The 20,937-nt window shown below is 43.7% G+C and overlaps 2 protein-coding genes and 1 pseudogene across 2 annotated transcripts; 1 reads left to right on the top strand and 2 right to left on the bottom strand.

Moving 5' to 3' along the window:
- The first annotated feature begins 8,958 nt into the window (after positions 1–8,958).
- Positions 8,959–9,897, top strand: LOC123932963 (olfactory receptor 10H4-like). Its single transcript, XM_045991751.1, has one exon. It carries the CDS (start codon positions 8,968–8,970, stop codon positions 9,895–9,897), a length of 930 nt encoding a protein of 309 aa, XP_045847707.1. The 5' UTR covers positions 8,959–8,967.
- A 2,952-nt stretch (positions 9,898–12,849) lies between these two features.
- LOC123932956 (olfactory receptor 10H4-like) lies at positions 12,850–13,803 on the bottom strand. The gene has a single exon (XM_045991744.1). The coding sequence runs from the start codon at positions 13,777–13,779 to the stop codon at positions 12,850–12,852; it is 930 nt and encodes a 309-aa protein (XP_045847700.1). The 5' UTR covers positions 13,780–13,803.
- Positions 13,804–19,232: 5,429 nt separating this feature from the next.
- On the bottom strand, positions 19,233–20,264 carry LOC123932198 (annotated as a pseudogene).
- Positions 20,265–20,937: the final 673 nt, after the last annotated feature.

Genomic DNA, 20,937 nt, shown 5'->3' with positions numbered 1-20,937 from the left:
GAACTCAATCACAAGAGGAAAGCTGGAAAGAACCCAAATACATGGAGACTAAACAGCATCCTTCTAAGGAATGAATGGGTTAACCAGGAAATTAAAGAAGAATTGAAAAAATTCATGGAAACAAATGATAATGAAAACACAACAGTTCAAAATCTGTGGGACACAGCAAAGGCAGTCCTGAGAGGAAAATATATAGCGGTACAAGCCTTTCTCAAGAAACAAGAAAGGTCTCAAGTACACAACCTAACCCTACACGTAAAGGAGCTGGAGAAAGAACAAGAAAGAAACCCTAAACCCAGCAGGAGAAGAGAAATCATAAAGATCAGAGCAGAAATCAATGAAATAGAAACCAAAAAAACAATAGAAAAAATCAATGAAACTAGGAGCTGGTTCTTTGAAAGAATCAATAAGATTGATAAACCCCTGGCCAGACTCATCAAAAAGAAAAGAGAAAGGACCCAAATCAATAAAATCATGAATGAAAGAGGAGAGATCACAACTAACACCAAAGAAATACAGACAATTATAAGAACATACTATGAGCAACTTTACGCCAACAAATTGGACAATCTGGAAGAAATGGATGCATTCCTAGAGACATATAAACTACCACAACTGAACCAGGAAGAAATAGAAAACCTGAACAGGCCCATAACCAGTAAGGAGATTGAAACAGTCATCAAAAATCTCCAAACAAACAAAAGCCCAGGGCCAGACGGCTTCCCAGGGGAATTCTACCAAACATTTAAAGAAGAACTCATTCCTATTCTCCTGAAACTGTTCCAAAAAATAGAAATGGAAGGAAAACTTCCAAACTCATTTTATGAGGCCAGCATCACCTTCATCCCAAAACCAGACAAGGACCCCACCAAAAAAGAGAACTACAGACCAATATCCTTGATGAACACAGACGCAAAAATTCTCGCCAAAATACTAGCCAATAGGATTCAACAGTACATTAAAAGGATTATTCACCATGATCAAGTGGGATTTATTCCAGGGCTGCAGGGTTGGTTCAACATCCGCAAATCAATCAATGTGATAGAACACATTAATAAAAGAAAGAACAAGAACCATATGATACTCTCAATAGATGCTGAAAAAGCATTTGACAAAGTACAGCATCCCTTCCTGATCAAAACTCTTCAAAGTGTAGGGATAGAGGGCACATACCTCAATATTATCAAAGCCATCTATGAAAAACCCACCGCAAATATCATTCTCAATGGAGAAAAACTGAAAGCTTTTCCGTTAAGGTCAGGAACACGGCAGGGATGTCCATTATCACCACTGCTATTCAACATAGTACTAGAAGTCCTAGCCTCAGCAATCAGACAACAAAAAGAAATTAAAGGCATCCAAATTGGTAAAGAAGAAGTCAAACTATCACTCTTCGCAGATGATATGATACTATATGTGGAAAACCCAAAAGACTCCACTCCAAAACTGCTAGAACTTGTTCAGGAATTCAGTAAAGTGTCAGGATATAAAATCAATGCACAGAAATCAGTTGCATTTCTGTACACCAACAACAAGACTGAAGAAAGAGAAATTAAGGAGTCAATCCCATTTACAATTGTACCCAAAACTATAAGATACCTAGGAATAAACCTAACCAAAGAGACTAAGAATCTATACACAGAAAATTATAAAGTACTCATGAAAGAAATTGAGGAAGACACAAAAAAATGGAAAAATGTTCCATGCTCCTGGATTGGAAGAATAAATATTGTGAAAATGTCTATGCTACCTAAAGCAATCTACACATTTAATGCAATCCCTATCAAAATACCATCCATTTTTTTCAAAGAAATGGAACAAATAATCCTAAAATTTATATGGAACCAGAAAAGACCTCGAATAGCCAAAGGAATATTGAAGAACAAAGCCAAAGTTGGTGGCATTACAATTCCGGACTTCAAGCTCTATTACAAAGCTGTCATCATCAAGACAGCATGGTACTGGCACAAAAACAGACACATAGATCAGTGGAACAGAATAGAGAGCCCAGAAATCGACCCTCAACTCTATGGTCAACTAATCTTCGACAAAGCAGGAAAGAATGTCCAATGGAAAAAAGACAGCCTCTTCAATAAATGGTGCTGGGAAAATTGGACAGCCACATGCAGAAAAATGAAATTGGACCACTTCCTTACACCACACACAAAAATAGACTCCAAATGGTTGAAGGACCTCAATGTGAGAAAGGAATCCATCCAAATCCTTGAGGAGAATGCAGGCAGCAACCTCTTCGACCTCAGCCGTAGCAACATCTTCCTAGGAACAACGGCAAAGGCAAGGGAAGCAAGGGCAAAAATGAACTGTTGGGATTTCATCAAGATCAAAAGCTTTTGCACAGCAAAGGAAACAGTTAACAAAACCAAAAGACAACTGACAGAATGGGAGAAGATATTTGCAAACGACATATCAGATAAAGGGCTAGTATCCAAAATCTATAAGGAACTTAGCAAACTCAACACCCAAAGAACAAACAATCCAATCAAGAAATGGGCAGAGGACATGAACAGACATTTCTGCAAAGAAGACATCCAGATGGCCAACAGACACATGAAAAAGTGCTCCACGTCACTTGCCATCAGGGAAATACAAATCAAAACCACAATGAGATATCACCTCACACCAGTCAGAATGGCTAAAATGAACAAGTCAGGAAATGACAGATGCTGGAGAGGATGTGGAGAAAGGGGAACCCTCCTCCACTGTTGGTGGGAATGCAAGCTGGTGCAACCACTCTGGAAAACAGCATGGAGGTTCCTCAAAATGTTGAAAATAGAACTACCCTATGACCCAGCAATTGCACTACTGGGTATTTACCCTAAAGATACAAACATAGTGATCCGAAGGGGCACGTGTACCCGAATGTTTATAGCAGCAATGTCTACAATAGCCAGACTATGGAAAGAACCTAGATGTCCATCAACAGATGAATGGATCAAGAAGATGTGGTATATATACACAATGGAATACTATGCAGCCATCAAAAGAAATGAAATCTTGCCATTTGCGACGATGTGGATGGAACTAGAGCGTATCATGCTTAGTGAAATAAGTCAATCGGAGAAAGACAACTATCATATGATCTCCCTGATATGAGGACATGGAGAAGCAACATGGGGGGGTAGGAGATAGGAGAAGAATAAATGAAACAAGATGGGATTGGGAGGGAGACAAACCATAAATGACTCTTAATCTCACAAAACAAACTGGGGGTTGCTGCGGGGAGGTGGGATTGGGGGAGGGGGAGCGGGCTATGGACATTGGGGAGGGGAAGCGAACCATAAGAGACTATGGACTCTGAAAAACAACCTGAGGGTTTTGAAGGGTCAGGGGTGGGAGGTTGGGGCAACCTGAGGGTTTTGAAGGGTCAGGGGTGGGAGGTTGGGGGAACAGGTGGTGGGTAATGGAGAGGGCACGTTTTGCATGGAGCACTGGGTGTTGTGCAAAAAGAATGAATACTGTTACGCTGAAAAAATAAATAAAATGAGAAAAAAAAAAAAGAATAAACAGCACATCAGAGCTATGACACATACTAGGACCACAACCAAGGTAACTGAGGAAGTCTTATTCCCACAGCCAACGTTAGGAGGGAAAGCATGTTATAGAAAAAATCATGGATTACTTTAGACCCACAGAAGGTGAGGTGGAAAACTATCAGGTCACCATCATCCCTATGACCAAGAGACCAGCCCAGGACCAGGACATGACATGGCACAGCCATGTGGACTCATGAACACATTGTACTTCAGGGAGTGGCAGATGGCCACATAGCAGTTATTGCCCATGTTCATGAACAGAAAAGAATGCTATATGTTCTCACAGCTCTTTGCCCTCATTTATTCATTCATATAGTCAAGAAATATTATTGAACCCTTATTCTATATGGAAATATTCTAGGTGCTCAAATCCAGCAATGAGCAAGGACTAGGGCTCTGCTCTGTCCTTTTCATGGTCCACCGAGGGAATCTGTCATATAACCAAAGAAGACAGGACAGAGTAGTCAGAGGAGTGTTCGGGACAGCCTAGGGATCTGCAGAAGCTAAGTGTGGGTCTCAGACCCAACTTGGGATTTAGAGGCTTTGAAATTGGTGATGTCTACAGGGAGACCTGCAGGGTGAGTTGGTATGATTCAGCTGACCAGGCAGGTGGAAGAGGGGTTTCCAGACAGAGGGGACAGTGAGTACAAAGTCTCAGGGTGAAAAAGGCATAGTGCATTTGGGACAGTGGTATGTTCAGTGTACCAGGGAGAGCTGGAGGTCGGTACTGTGTTTCTGGAATTGAAAGCAGGCAGGTGGGAAGGGCATGGGCATGCAAGAAAATGGTGTCCAATTGAGGAGTTTGTTTTAAGGGGAATGGGGACCAATAAATTTTTTTAATGCTTTAAACATTGGACTTTCTTTTTTTTTTGTAGTTACAAAATTTGCTAAATTTATAAAGGGAAGGGCTGTATTCCATTATATGAACATTCTCCTGGATATATCCAGATGGGGCTTCCTATGAGGGTGTTCTTATGACATCTAGTACATGTCATTTGGCAGATTAATACTTATATGCCATTAATGCCATATACTTACATGGGTCTATAGTTAGGTGTGTAAATACTGACTCATAGGGAATACCTATGTTCAGCTTGAACAGATGCTGCGAAACAGTTTGCCAAAGTGGTCAGATTCCTGTTTGTAGGGACCTCCTCTGGCTGGTGTGAGGGAAGCAGCCTGCCGAGAGCAGGCTAGTGTGGGCAGATGCAGGAAAAGATGGTGAGAGGTACATGGGTGTATCTTGGATGGGGTGGGGTGGCAAATTGAGGTTGATTTCAGATGCAGAAGGGACAATGTTTCTGATAGGACAAAGGGAGAGAAAGTGAACTATTTCTGCCTCTAGTACTCTAGACACCGAATGTGTAAATACTTTCCACACCAATGACCAATTCTCCAACTACCCAGACACCACTTTGGTGTCTGATAATTGCGTTCAGTTCTGACACTAACAACATGGAGATGCCAGTCACAAATATTTACTGCCCAGGGCACCTGCACTTCTTTCTGATGAGGCTACAAAGGTAGGGGTTTCCACACTCCTCAGTTTCAATACTTTGCTAGAATAACTCACAGAAATCAGGAAAATGCAACACTTACTCTTCCCAGTTTATTATGAATAAACAACTCAAGAACAGAAAAATAAAAGAGATGTATACTACAAGGTATGGAGGAGAGAGCGAGGAACTTCCGTGCCCTCTCTGCACATTCCACCCTCTCGCACTGCCATGTATTCACGAGCTGGGAAGGTTTCTGAATCCCAGGGTTTAGCGAGTTTTATGGGGGTTTGATGACACAGACATGATTGATTAAATCATTCACAATCAGTATTGAATATCAATCTGTATCCCCTCCCCTCCCTGGAGATTCCAATTCTCTAATCACCCCCTTGGTTGTTCTGGTGAGCAGCCCCCTTCCTAAAACTATCCAGGTGCCCTCAGCTACCACTCATCTCAGTAGCATACAGAAGCCACTAATTACCCTTATTCTGGAAAGCCTTGACTCTGGGGCAGAGCCCTGGATTCCCACTCTGGGCTGCTCCAGCTCCTGCCTTCCCTCTGTCCCTGTCCCGACCCCAAGTGGTTGAAGGCATCTAATCTTGTCCTGTCTCCCTCAACAATGGGAGCTCCTAGTTCTCAGCAGGGACTGGGTCTCTCTGGGCAGAGAGAGACAGAAGGGAGCCTTGATTGTCTTGGAGTGTTGGAGGAAGGAATAGTGGCTTCTAGTCCCTGGAGGTCCCCTGATGATCCTCCTAGCCTCTCAAGAACCTGGGGGCAGACCTTGGAGGTTGGTATCCTGGGGAAGTCCTGGGGAGCAGCCAGCTGGGAAGCTACAGCAGGGGTAAAGCACACAGCATCATTTCCAGGAGCCCTGAGGTCTGGCCCCACACCTGCCCCTGTGTGCTGCTGATAGCCTCAGGCAGAAGAGTTTCTTCTGCCCTCCCCTGCTGGCTGCTTCCTGGAAGAGGCAGCCCAGGCTGAGAAAGACCAGGAGGGACAGGAGGTAGGTGGCAATACTCATATAGTTGTGGGAAGCAAGGCCCAGACTGGTGATGGGAACAGGGTCTGGGAGAAGGGTCATAAGACAGGCTCTTAGACTTGGGCAACTGCTGGGGGTCTTCCTAGGTTGCCCATTCTTGGTCTTAAATTCTTTCTCAGCCTAGTGCCCATTGCAGCTTCTAAGTCTGCGTTCTAGTTTGGGGCTCCTACTCCCCCTCCTCAAATGTTTGTACATGCATGGACGACCTTTTGGTTGCCCCTGCTCCTGAGGAGGTAAGGGATGCTACTGGCATCTGGTGAGTGGAGGCCAGCGTTGCTGCTAAAGATTGTACAATCTGGTATTCTTGTGGTGCAATTGTTCCAGTTGGTGAACCAATATGGATAAATTATTATTAACTCAACCCACAGATTACATTAGGGTTCATTGCCTATATTTCACATTTTTGGGTTTGGGCAAAAGTACAGTGACTTGTACACACCATTATGGCATCACCCAGAATATTGCAGATGCTTTAATTTTCATGTACCCAAATGGAATTATGCTAGAGTGTTCATGTGCTCATGCTTCATTCACTCAAGATCGTTTTACAGGTTCATTTATGCTGCTGTGTGTGCATCAAACTCTGTCTGGAGCTCCAGTGGTTGCATCCAGCCCATGTGACCAGCCCTCTTTCCACTTACGGACAAGCACTTTCCACATTCCTCACTACAAGCAATGCTACCAAACATTCCCTGACATATTCCCTTATAAATACCTGTCAGCAATGGAGATGGATACTCAGGAGTACGTGTGCTAGCGCATAGAGCCCAGGAACTCTTAATTTTAACCCTCTAGTTCTCACAGGCAGTGCACTAATATTGCTTTCTCCCCATACCTGATCAGCAGTGGGCACTTTCTAATTTGGGACCTTAAATACGTAGACACTGAATTTCCACTGCATTTCTCTTCCTTTCTCTCCCTTCCTCTCCCTCTCTCTCTCTCTCTCTCTAGCATGTTTTCATTTGCTTGTGCTATACCCAATGTGAGCTCTCTGCTCACACCTTTGCTCATTTCTGCGTTGAGATTTCTACTTCTTGTAGATGGAACTGGTTTTTTGTTTATTCTACATCATATTCCCTGGTCAGTTGTGGACAATGACAGTGATCTTTCCTCACCTTTCCATCTACTCTTAGCTGGATCCAGAACATCATTTGTTGAACGAATACTCTTCTTCTTGATGTTTTCATTCTTTCAAAAACACCTAATGTTTGTGTTTCTGAAGTTTATTTAAGAAGTCCTTCTCCAACCCCAGATCAACAAAATTCTTCTCCTATACCTTCTCCTCTTAACTTCCCATGGTCATATTTCGTATTTATGTCTTGAATCCTGGAATCCACCTTTGCAAATGGTCTTGGGCAGAAACTCAGACTGAGTTTGCTTCATAAAAGGACCAGCTTTTCCACCACAAAGTCCTAAACAATCCACCTTTTCCCTTTGACTTGTGCTCCCACCTTTAGCACATGTTAAGCTGTGACTCATGTGGGGATATTTTCTGAGGTATCCAATCAATTCGGTCAGTGTCTGTGTCTGTTCCTGGTTCACACTTAAAAATGACTATGATGTGTATAATGTCCATGATGAGTCTTCACACCTGCCAGAGCATTTCTTTCCTATTGACTCCACGTTCAGAAGATCAGTATGGTTTTGCACTGACCTTAGTTTTCAGAAGGGATTGGAGGAAACTGTTATGAGATGCACAGCTGCTTCACTGAAAGTGTAAATGCAGTTGCTCTGGTGCTCTGATTTGAGGAAGAAGTGTTACCATTTCCATACTCACTGACCTCATCTGAGAGTGTAGATCTTTCTCTTTGTATTCAAACCACCTGCATTTTATCAATGGTAAAAATTTCTGAATATGGAGGCATTCATGTGCTTGTTTGATTCCTAGATATTGTACAACAGAGGCTTCCAAAGTGTGATATGAGGACCCTGGGGTCCCAGAGACCTTTTTGGGGGACCATCAGGTTCTCAGTTTTCCAATGAAGGTGAGGATGTATTTTCATCATATGCTTCAACTACAACCACATATTGCCCCAGCCTGAATGAAGAAGTAGATACAAGCATCATCTTGTCTCCCACCCAGCCAGCATGGGACAAATTTGCTAAAATGCAAAAAGAAGAATAAGGAGGAGGAGGAGGAGGAGGAGGAGAAACCCCTCTTGTCTCTAAATGTTAATTTTGTAAAAATAGTTACTTTCCTAAATAATTGTTAATTACATTGACATTGAACAGGTTGATTCTTCTTTAGAACGTATCCATAACTGAATATTGTCAGAAAATCTGTGTTTCTTTCTAATCTAGTGAACACGGGAAGTGATAATGCCCCCAAACAAAAGCCCATTAGAGGCTCAACTTTTCTTGAGCGTAAAGAAATCGCCAGACCAAAATGCGAGAGAGCTGTTTCTTTATACTTTGTGTCACTTGTGGGAATGGTATCCGACTTTTTACTTCAAATTCATACTTTGAATGACGACTACTCTGCACTTCTATGAGAAATACTGGTTTTTAGAAGCAAATCTTGTCTTCTACAGCTCAGTGCTCTCTCACACTGTGGTATGTTCTCATTTCATTCTTTTGCTTTTTCTGTCAGATGAGCAGGTCTCTTCCTTTCCAATTCTTACATATCTTCTTTCTTTTCTTTCCTTAGAGCACCACTCACAGCTTTCAGTTCCATGCTAAAGAACAGCAGAAACAGTGAGTATCCTTGTCATTTTCCCAATCCTAACACACTGCATCTAATGTTCTTCCATTTTGTAGATTTTTTTTAAGGTTATTGTTATATAGATCCACGATCTTTATGATTTTTATTCTGGTCGCCTTCATTTCCTCCATGATCTGAGCAGATGCAGCATCCGAGGCTGGTCAGAACTATAGCATGGTGTCTGAATTCATCCTTCTGGGTTTCTCCAACTTCCCACAGCATCTCCTGCCCATCCTCTTCTTGCTGTACCTGATGATGTACCTGTTCACCCTTCTGGGGAACCTGATCATCATGGCCACTGTCTGGAATGAGCAGAGCCTGCACACACCCATGTACCTCTTCTTATGTGCCCTGTCTACCTCTGAGATTCTGTTCACTGTTGCTGCCACACCTCGCATGCTGGTGGACATGCTCTCCAGCCACCATTCGATCAGCTTTGTGGCCTGTGCCAGTCAGATGTTCTTCTCTTTCACATTCGGCTTCACCCACTCCTTCCTGCTCATGATCATGGGGTATGACCGCTACTTGGCCATCTGCCACCCCCTGCGCTACAATGTGCTCATGACTACCTGCACCTGTGCCCGTCTGGTGTCCTGGACCTGGGCTGGTGGCTCAGTCATGGGGATGATGGTGACCCTGATAGTTTTTCATCTCACCTTCTGTGGGTCTAATGTGATTCATCATTTTGGCTGCCACGTGTTTTCCCTCCTAAAGCTGGCCTGTGGGAAGGAGACATCTTCTGTCACCTTGAGTGTGATCCTGGTGTGTGTCACAGCTCTGATGGGATGTTTATTCCTCATCGTTCTCTCCTATGTCTTCATCGTGGCCGCCATATTGAGGATCCCCTCAGCTGAAGGCAGGCACAAGACCTTCTCCACATGTGTGTCCCACCTCACTGTGGTCATTGTGCACTACGGTTTTGCCTCCATTATCTACCTCAAGCCCAAAGGCTCCCATTCTTTGGACAGTAACACTCTGATGGCCACCACCTATACAGTCTTCACCCCCTTTCTCAGCCCGATCATTTTCAGCCTCAGGAATAAGGAGCTCAAGAATGCCATAAAGAAAAGCTTCCAGAGAAAATTCAATCCCCTAAGCTCTTGATGGCCAATTTGGTCATAAGAAAATATGATAGCAGGGTTGGGAATAATAATGACTCTCCATAAGACTGTTGTAGAGATTCAATATGTGAGCATACTAAACAGGTACTGTGGAATAGATCCATAGGTGTTGGATACATGGTAGGTGTTTGTTTAGTGAAAAAAATAAAATAAAATAAAATTAGATGTTTAAAAAAATGTCATCTTTTCACACTAACGAGATGAGTTCCAGATCTCTAGATCCCTGGTGCTTTTTCCTTTGTGTAAGTATTTCCACCAGGTCAAGCCCCCTGCAACTCGGCGTTCTCTCTGATGATATGCATATTTGTGTATCCTTATTATAATGCAGAGGGCTCATCTCACAGGAGTTTTAGCACACCTTCCAAGCTCACACAATCCACACTGAGCACGGAGAAGTTTCCTGCTGTCCTCCAGTTCCTACTCCCCTGAGTTCTTTGGTGTAGACCAGAGTCCCTGGGCTGGGTATCCTACAGCTTCACAGCATGTGTGTCCCCACAACACACCTCAAGGGCCTTGCTGCCAAATAGCAAATCCTACAGCTGGACTATCAGGACTCCTTCATCTTTGCTGATGGACTTCCAAGGATACTCAGCCCTTCTCATGAGTGATCGCAATGCCCTAAGTCTTCTCCATAGAGAAGAATGGCCTAAGAATCTGGCTTGAAACTAATTCTGTAATGAAACAAATACATAGAATGACAGGATGTCACTTCACGAATCCATTTTCTAGGGCTACTGTAACAAAGCACATACACCTAGTGACTTAAAACCACACACATCTATCCTCCTCTATGCTGGAGGCCAGAAGCCAAAAGCAGGGTCACCAGGTATGAGTCAAGGTGGAAGCAGGGCTGAGTCCTTCTGGGGATCTAGGGGAGGTTCTGTCTCCTGCTGTCCCAGCTGCCAGAGGCAGCAGGCATTCCTGGGCTCAAGGTTCCTGGCTCAGCTACTCCAGTCCCTCCTTCCAGTGTAACATCACCTACTTCTCTGTGTCTGACCCCTCCTGCCCCCTTTCAGAAGGACACTTGCAGTTATTGCAAGCCCATCGGGATGATCCAGGGCAATCCCTCTGTCTCAGACCCTTAACTGCATCTCATCAGCATGCAGTCCCTTTTGCTGGGGGAAGGGAACACAGTCACAGCTCTGGAAAAGAACCTCTTAGGTGTGATGGGTTGGCAGGAGTCATTAACATCAATAATTGTAAAATAATGAAATGGAAGCCCAGGGTCTCATTGTCAGTGTCGGTGTGACAAAGTGTCTCCGTAACTCCTCTGGAGCCAGTGTTTCTCTCTGGCTGTGTGAAGGGGTGTGTGTCTAGGGCTGCACCTGCCCTCCCACCCTGAAGGGTGTCTATTCCTTCTAATGACAGCCTTCCTCTTCCAGTCAGGACCACACTTCACTGCGCAGGCACCTGAGAGAGGTGCATTCCTGATCACCAACGGCACACATATGCAGATTGTAATGAATTCCTGCTTCAGCATCTCAGGGCACTGTGTCTGGGCATGAATCATTTCTCAGATTTGCATTTTCTGCTTTACAAAAAAGTGAATAGTTGGAGCGCTTGGGTGGCTTCACTGGTTAAGCCTTCCACTCTTCATTTAGGCTCAGCTCATCATCTCAGTGTCCCAAATGGAGTCCAAGGTCAAGCTTTGTGCTAGTGGGGACTGCTTGAGATTCTCTCCCTCTCCCTCCCACCACCCAGCTCTCTCTTTCTCTCTCTCTCTCAAGAGAAAAACAAGAGTAGTAATAGATGTGGGTCATATCTAAATAGGGAGAAATAATAATTTATTTTGAGTCTTAGAAGAGTGAATGCATAAGTAACCCTTCCCACATTTGGCAAGCAGCAGGCACTCATATGTGATGCCCATTCTTAGGTTTATTATTATAAAACATCTTCTTCCTGAAATTCAATTATCTACCCGCAGCTCTGAGTATGAACTTACTCAGTGGAAGTCCCCCTTCCTGGATCCTGAGACACATGGTTTCCTGAACCTCAACATGAGAGTTAGACAGACCAAATGTTGCATGTAATTCCTTCCTTAACATGTTGTGTGGCCTCCACACAACATGTTAAAATGGGGACCCATACCCTTGATGTCTCTTTTTGCTATCTTCAGTTACCACTGTGCCCTCCAACAAATCCTCCAGATCATTCCACATAAGACAAAGGAATTAGAAATTGATGTTTTATTGAAAGAATGTGGGGGAAAAGGGAAAAGGATTTCCATAAAATGTCAGATAACAACCAACACTTAATATTTTGTATGTCCTTACCTAAGCACTGAACCGTCTCCCCTTTCTCTCTTGGTCTCTCTGCCTCTCTCTTTCTCCACTTCATATCCTGACATCTGTCACTCTACTAAATTCAACATAGAAACTTCCTTAAGGTCTATCCACCCCAAAGACAGAAGGAACTAAAAACATTCAACCATCTCCTTAGAGAAAAGTAGTTATGTTCTTTTCTGCATTTGTTGTAATTAAAAGATAACCCTGATACAGCACTGGGCACAGTGCCTAATAAGTATATCCCTAGTGCTGGTGGTATTTATCATTATGCTACTTTTGTTTATGTCATGGTGAGGGAAGGTGAAACTCCTCCCTCGCTTGTCTATTGGAGAAGAACCCTGTTCATTACTGGCCACACATCCTTGTGATGCTTTCCTCTGACCATAGAAAGATAACACATTCTTAAACATAGGTAACTAGATTGGGGTTCATCACACAGGGTCAAGAACAGAGAGGATGATCACTAGAGCTTATGCAAGAGGGAAAGAGGAAACAAATGCAAAAGCTAATAACCTAGCCAGCTCCAAAACCTATAGATGTATCCAACAATACATCTTCAGTATTCTCATATATTGAATATAGACAATGGTCCCGTGGAGATGATCATTATGACCAGTCTTGCATCATACTCTTCATGACCAAACTGACCATCAGGAACTTAGGGGACTGAATTTTCTCTGGAAGCTTTTCTTAATGGCATTCTTGAGCTCCTTATTCCTGAGGCTGAATATGATTGGGCTGATAAAGGGAGTGAAGACTATATAGGTTGTGGCCATCAGAGTGTGACTATCCATAGAATGAGGGCCCTTGGGCTTGAGGTAGATCATGGATGCAAAACCGTAGTGCACAATGACCACAGTGAGGTGGGACACACATGTGGAGAAGGTCTTGTGCCTGCCTTCAGCTGAGGGGATCCTCAATATGGCGGCCACGATGAAGACATAGGAGAGGATGATGAGGAATAAACATCCCATCAGAGCTGTGACACACACCAGGATCACACCCAAAGTGACAGAGGATGTCTCCTCCCCACAGGCTAACTTTAGGAGGGAAAGCGCATGGCAGAAAAAATGGTGTATCACATTAGACCCGCAGAAGGTGAGATGAAAAACTATCAGGATCACCATCATCCCCATGACTGAGCCACCAGCCCAGGACCAGGACACCAGACGAGCACAGGTGCGGGTGCTCATGAGCACATTGTAGCGCAGGGGGTGGCAGATGGCCACGTAGCGGTCATACCCCATGATCATGAGCAGGAAGGAGTGGGTGAAACCGAATGTGAAGGAAAAGAACATCTGGCTGGCACAGGCCACAAAGGTGATCGAGCTCTGGCTGGAGAGCATGTCAACCAGCATGCGAGGTGTAACCACAATGGTGAACAGAATCTCAGAGATGGACAGGGCACACAGGAAGAGGTACATGGGTGTGTGCAGGCTGCGCTCATTCCAGATAGTGGCCATGATGATCAGGTTCCCCAGCAGGGTGAACAGGTACATCAGCAGGTACAGCAAGAAGAAGGCAGGCAGAAGATGCTGAGGGAAGGTGGAAAAGCCCACGAGGATGAATTCAGACATCATGCTATAGTTCTGACCAGTCAGGGATGCTGCATCTGCTGAGACAAGAAAGGGAATGAAGGTACATGGTTTATGTACCTCTATGTACCTTGTCCATGAAGGACAAGGATGAGTCAGCATCAGATAACCTACCATGTGGTTAGTCACATGAAAAGGAAATGTCATATATCAATCTGGGTAGCAGTTCTATGTTACTAAATTTGAGCTTCTATTTATGATTAAAAATTAATATTTGGTGACATAAAACATCATATTATTTTAGATATATAGCATAATGATTGACGTATGTACATCTCTTAAAAATTTTTTAAGTTTTTTTTTAAACCTGACACCAACTGAGATTTTCTTAGCTAACTAAGAACATATACTACAAAACTAGCAAATGCTATATGAAGTAGGGAACGATCAATGCATTATTTTAGAATCAGGAACATGACAAGTTACTCACTCTCTCTGCCAGTCATTAGCTGAGAACTGAAAGTCTGGAGGGGTACTTGAGGATGACAAAGAAGGAATATTGGGATTGAAGGGGAAGAGATGTGATTATTTACCTAGAAAAGTATGAAAAAGAATGAAAAAAAAAAGAATGAAAGTGAAATATTTTTGAGCAAAGACAGAACACTGCAGTAGAAGACTAGATCGACTTTCCAAACTCATAGCATTTCCCATAGAATTAAACACAGAATACTCATGCAAAACATAGATTTTTAAGGAAAAAGTAAGATAACATTGCAATTAGTGACACAAATGATAATGAGACAGCTCTTAACATTTTGACCCCAGGACTTCACATGCTAAAACACTATTGAGTTCTCTAGGGCTTTAGCTTGAGTGAGTTATAACTCTCCATTCTTGCCATATTAGTAATTAAAACTGAAGTCTTTGAAAATATGCAGTTAATGAGCTTTTGCACGGCTGAAAATTGACCAGGGAATACTATCTAGAAGAAATAAGAAAGCAGTGACATTCAGAAGGAGAAACCTAAAGCAGCAATGGCTACGGTAGCCAAACTGTGGAAAGAACCAAGATGCCCTTCAATGGATGAATGGATAAGGAAGATGTGGTCCATATACACAATGGAGTATTATGCCTCCATCAGAAAGGATGAATACCCAACTTTTGTAGCAACATGGATGGGACTGGAAGAAATTATGCTGAGCGAAATAAGTCAAGCAGAGAGAGTCAAGTATCATATGGTCTCACTTATTTGTGGAGCATAACAAATAACATGGAGGACATGGGGAGATGGAGAGGAGAGGGAGTTGAGGAAAACTGGAAGGGGAGATGAACCATGAGAGACTATGGACTCTGAAAAACAACCAGAGGGTTTTGAAGGGGCGGGGGGGGGGGGCGGGGGGAGGTTGAGGAACCAGGTGGTGGGTGATAGGGAGGGCACGTACTGCATGGAGCACTGGGTGTGATGCCAAAACAATGAACACTGTTATGCTGTAAATAAACAAATAAACGAATATAAAAAAAAAAAAGAAATGAGTCAAGGACATGAGCAGAGAATTCACAGAAGAAGTTACACAGACACAGGAAAGGGTGGTTTTAAGACAAGAAAAGGACAGAGGAAAATGATCATGGACTTTCACTGTACACCTATTCATTTCCCCAGACTAGAAAGTGCCAGGTACTAATCAAAACATGGTCAGAAAGCAATCCTCGTGGCCTGCTGGCGAGAACCAAGAATGCAGCAGAACAGACTTCACCTGCTCTGTGCAACAGCACATGTTCTCCTGAGCATCTACCTTGATTGTTCACACCTGTCTGAAGGGAGCGTGTCAGAGGATGTTTCAGTAGCATTGCCTGAAGTGGGGAAATGGACAAGCCTGCTTGGGAACTGTAACTGGGAAGAAGCCAGGTCCATGGACTAGATGCAACCGTTGGAGCCCCCAGCAGGAGTTTGATGCACACACAGCGGGTGAAGGAACCTGTAAAATGATCTTGAGTGAATGAAGCAAAAGCAGATGAACACTCAAGCATAATTCCATTTGGGCACATGAAAATTAGAGCACCTGAACCTATTCTAGACCATGCTGTAAGGGTGTATACATGTCACTATACATTTCTCAATACCCACAGAATGGGTAACACAGTCAACCCTAATATAACCTATGAGGTGAATTAGTAATTATGTATCTATCCATCTTGGCTCACCAACTGGAACAAATGCACCACAAGGATTACTAAATTGTACGGCCTTTAGCAACAAACCTGGCCTCAACCCAACAGATGTCAGTAGCATCCCCTCCCTCCCCATGAGCTGACAACCAAGAGTTCCTCCAGGCAGGTTCAAATATTTCAGGTTAGGGATACAGAATCATTCCCAAGTAAGATACAGACTTAGAAGCTGCAAAGGGCACTAGGTTGGGTGAAGAACCCAAGATCCAGAATGAGCAACCTGAGAAGACCCCCAGCAACTGCCCAAGGCTAAGAGCCTGTCTAATGACCTTTCTCCCAGACTCTGTCCTCAGTCTGGGTCTCGCTCCCCATAACTATCCAAGTATTGTCACCTACCCTGTCCCTCCTGTCCCCCTCAGCCTGGGCTGCCTCTTCCAGAAAGCACCCAGCAGGAGAAGGAGAAGAAGTTCTCCTGCCTGAGGCTGTCAGTGGCACACAAGGACAGTTGTGGAGCCAGACCTTGGAGCTTCTGGAACTGATGCTTTACCCCTGATGCAGCTTCCCAGGAGGCTGCTACCCAGGATCTTCCCAGGACACCAACCTGCAAGGTCTGCCCTCTGGTTCTCAAGAGGCCAGGAGGATCATCAGAGGGCCTCCAGGGACCTGAAGCCTCTACTCCTTCCTCCAACACTCCAACACAACCAAGGTTCCCTACTGTCTAACTCTAACTGCCCTAGTCCCTGCTCAAGCCTAGGAACTCCCAGTCTTGGGGGAGACAAGACAGGATTAGATGCCCTCAACAAGTTGGGATCAGGGCAGGGTCAGGGGAAGGCAGAAGCTGAAGCAGCCCAGAGTGGGAATTCAGGGCTCTGCCCAGGAGTCAAGGCAGCTGGAAGCCTTCCCAGAATAAGGGTAATTTAGGAGGGGGGTGGCGGTTGGGCGAGCCTGGTGGTGGGTATTATGGAGGGCATGTATTGCATGGAGCACTGGGTGCGGTGCATATACAATGAATTCTGGAACACTGAAAAGAAATTTTTAAAAAGATTAAAAAATAAAAATAAACAAATAAATAAGCAATGTAAAAAAACAAAACAAAAAGGGTAATTTAGAGCTAGGATTTGGAGACTGGTTTCTCCTGGTCAATGAAAGTGTTCAGTGTCTTTTGACCAAACTGGATAGTCCCACTTCTCCCTCCTTGGTAGATTTACCCTATCTGTTGTCATGGTGATTAAAGCCAGAGAATCATTAGTTTGTGCCTCCTTTGGCTCTAATTCTTGACACACAGCCCCCAAGCCCCTGCCTCAGGAGTGATAATAGTGTCTTCTCTATGCTAATGGGATAAGTGGTGGCTAGAGGCTCCACCTCTCTTATGGTCAAGTTTTTCCCTATCCCTGTTGTCCTGGTGGTCCAAGTCAAAGAGTCTACATTAACATCTCCCTCTCTGTAATATAATCAAACTTATATTTGGTCTTTTATGTGTTTTTGTTTACTGACCTTCTGATGAAAGTCTTTGTATGCTCATAAGATGACTGGTGGCTGTGGGTTTAGGGTTACAACACATCTTCTGCCTCCAACTCTAATATCTGGCCTCACCTTTGAGTAATAGTTTAGATCCACAGAAGGGCCCCTTCCTTGACCTTCAGACATGCTTTCCCAAACGCCAGCATGGGAGTCAGACAGACCTAAATTTCCATGGGACTCCTTCACTCATGTCGTGTGACCTCCACCAACATTTCTTGTTTGCATAGTAAGGATTCCCATACACTTGACCTCAATTTGTGCCATCTTGAGATATCATTGTGCCTACAACACATCCCCCAGATAGATTCAAGTAAAACACAATAATGAGAAATTGATGTTTTCCTGAAAGTAATATGGGGAAAAGGATTTCCATAAGATGTCAGATAGCCTCACACTTTTACCATCCTTTATGTTCTAACCCAAGCATGAACCCTCTCCCCGTTCCAGCCCTCATTTCTCTGTCTGCATTCTTCTACTTCTCGTTCCCTCCTCTCTCATTCTCCCTTCCCTTTCTCTTCTTGGGTGAAAATTGCCCTGTTACCAGCCTTCTTCTTTATTCCTTTACAGATTTTGCCCCATATCCAACATATGCAACTTTCTGTTCAGATCAATTTAAAGGACTCCCATCCCACTAGTTCACTCTCTCTCTCTTATCTCTCTCACTCTCTCTATCTCCCTCTTCTTCTCTTTCCAAACTCTTAAGATAGAAAACCTCCTTTAGGGTAAACTATTCCAAAGCAGGGAGAAATTATAAACAGTAACCATCTTCCTAGAGACAAACAGTTTATTTCCTTTTGTATATTTATTATAATTTAAAAGACCCTACCTTATGACCCTGCAATTGCATTACTGGGTATTTACCCCAAAGATACAGATGCAGTGAAAAGAAGGGCCATCTGTACCCCAATGTTTATAGCAGCCATGTCCATAATAGCCAAACTGTGTAAAGAGCCAAGAGACCCTTCAATAGATGAATGGATAAAGAAGATATGGTCCATATATACAATGGAATATTGTGCCTCCATCAGAAAGGGTGAATACCCAAATTTTGTATCAACATGGATGGGACTGGAAGAGATTATGCTGAGTGAAATAAGTCAAGCAGAGAAAGTCAATTATCATATGGTTTCACTTACTTGTGGAGCATAAGGAATAACATGGAGGACATTGGGTGAAAGAGAGAAGTAAGTTGGGGGAAATCAGAGGGGGAGAGAACCACTCAGACTGTGAACTCTGAGAAACAAACTGAGGGTTTTGCAAGAGAGTGGGGTGGGAGACTGGGTGAGCCTGGTGGTGGGTATTAAGGGGGCCATGTATTGCATGGAGCACTGGGTGTGGTACATAAACAATGAATCAGAGCATTGAAAAAATGAAATGAAATTTTAAAAAAGACAATACTATAAAACACTGGATACCATGCTTGATAAGAAAAGGGTAAATTCTTTGGACATTTATTATTATGCTAATTTTTATTTATCCTTATGGTGGAGAAGGGGACAGTCTTCTGTTGCATATCCATTCAAGAAGAACCCTATGCATCAGAACCCAAACACACCTACAATGCTGCTGTCCAGCACTTAAGTAAGTAACATGTTCTATGATGGAGGTAATTGGATGGACTTCATCACTTGGGGTCAAGAAGAAGAAATAGTGATCACTAGATCCCATATAAGGGGGCAAACAAATTGGAGAAAAACAAATATCAAGCATTCATCCATCACCTATGGATGTGTTTATTTTCATATAATGAAACCCTACAACAGTCTTATAGAGACAGATGTTATTATTTCCAGCCCTCCTGTCGTATTTCCTTACCACCAAACTGGCCAATAGGAGCTCAGGAGACTAAATTTTCTCTGGAAGCTTTTCTTTATGGCATTCTTGAGCTATTTATTCCTGAGGCTGAAAATGATTGGGCTTATAAAGGGAGTGAAGACTGTATAGGTGGTGGCCATCAGAGTGTTACTGTCCATAGAACAGGGGCCTTTGGGCTTGAGGTAGATAATAGAGGCAAAACCAAAGTGCACAATGACCACAGTGAGGTGGGACACACATGTGGAGAAGGTCTTGTGCCTGGCCTCAGCCAAGGGGATCTTCAATAAAGTGACCATGATGAAGACATAGGAGAGGATTATGAGGAATAAACATCCCATCAGAGCTGTGACACACACCAGGATCACACTCAAGGTGACAGAGGATGTCTCCTTCCCACAGGCCAACTTTAGGATGCAAAGAAAATGGTAGACAAAATCATGGATTATTTAAGAATCACAGAAGTTGAGATGAAAAACTATCAGAGTCACCATCATCCCCATGACTGAACCACCAGTCCAGCACCTGGACACAAGCTGGCCCAGCTATGTGGACTCATGAGCACATTGTATCCCAGGGAGTGGCAGATGGCCACATAGCAGTCATTGCCCATGATCATGAACAGAAAAGAATGCTACATGTCCTCAGAGCACTTTGCCCCAATTATTCATTCATATAGTCAAGAAATATTATTAAAGGTTTATTTTATATGGAAATATTCTAGGTGCTCAAATCCAGCAGTGACCAAGGGCTAGGGCTCTGCTCTGTCCTTTTCATGGTCCACTGAGGGAAGCTGTTATATAACCAAAGATGACAGCACAGAGTGGTCAGAGGAGTGTTCAAGACAGCCTAGGGATCTGCAGAAGCTAAGTGTGGGTCTCAGACCCAACTTGGGATTTAGAGGCTTTGAAATTGGTGATATCTACAGGGAGACCTGAAGGGTGAGTAGGTATGATTCAGCTGACCAGGCAGGTGGAAGAGGGGTTTCCAGACAGGGGACAGCGAGTACAAAGTCTCAGGGTGACAAACATAGTGCATTTGGGACAATGGTATCTTCAGTGCACAGGGGAATTTGAAGTTGCTACTGCAGTTCTGGAATGAAAAGCAGACAGGTGAATGCAAGAGCATGCAAGAGCATGCAAGACCAACAGTGTCCACTTGAGAAATTTGTTCTAAGGGCAATGGGGACCCCTAAATGGTTTTTAGGTCTATAGAGGAAAGAGCTGTATTCCATTATGTGAACATTCTCATGGATGTTTCCAGTTGAGGCTTCCTATGAGGGTGTTCTTATGACATCTAGTACATGTCCTTTGGTGGATTAATACTTATGTGTTGTGTTGGGTCTATAGTTAGGTGTGTAAATACCGAGTCATAGGGAATACCAATGTTCACCTAGAAGATACTGCCAGTTTTCCAAAGTAATTGTACCAATAGGTACATTTTAAGCACAAGTAGCACGGTCAGATTCCTGTTTGTCGAGACCCCCTCCGGCTGGAGTGAGGGAAGCAGGCTGCTGAGGGCAGGCAGGGTGGGCAGACTCAGGAGGAGATGGGGAAAGGTGCATGAGGGCATCCTGGATGGGGTGGAGTGGCAAACTGAAGTTGATTTCAGAGGTAGAATGGACAGTGCTGTTGATTGGACAGAGGGAGACAGGAAGTGAATGGTTTCTACATCTAACACTCAAGGCACCAAATGTGTGAGTTC

Source organism: Meles meles, chromosome 20 (genome assembly GCF_922984935.1).
Source record: "Meles meles chromosome 20, mMelMel3.1 paternal haplotype, whole genome shotgun sequence".
NCBI classification, from domain to species: Eukaryota; Metazoa; Chordata; class Mammalia; order Carnivora; family Mustelidae; genus Meles; species Meles meles.
This window is presented reverse-complemented; position numbering and strand designations above follow the sequence as displayed.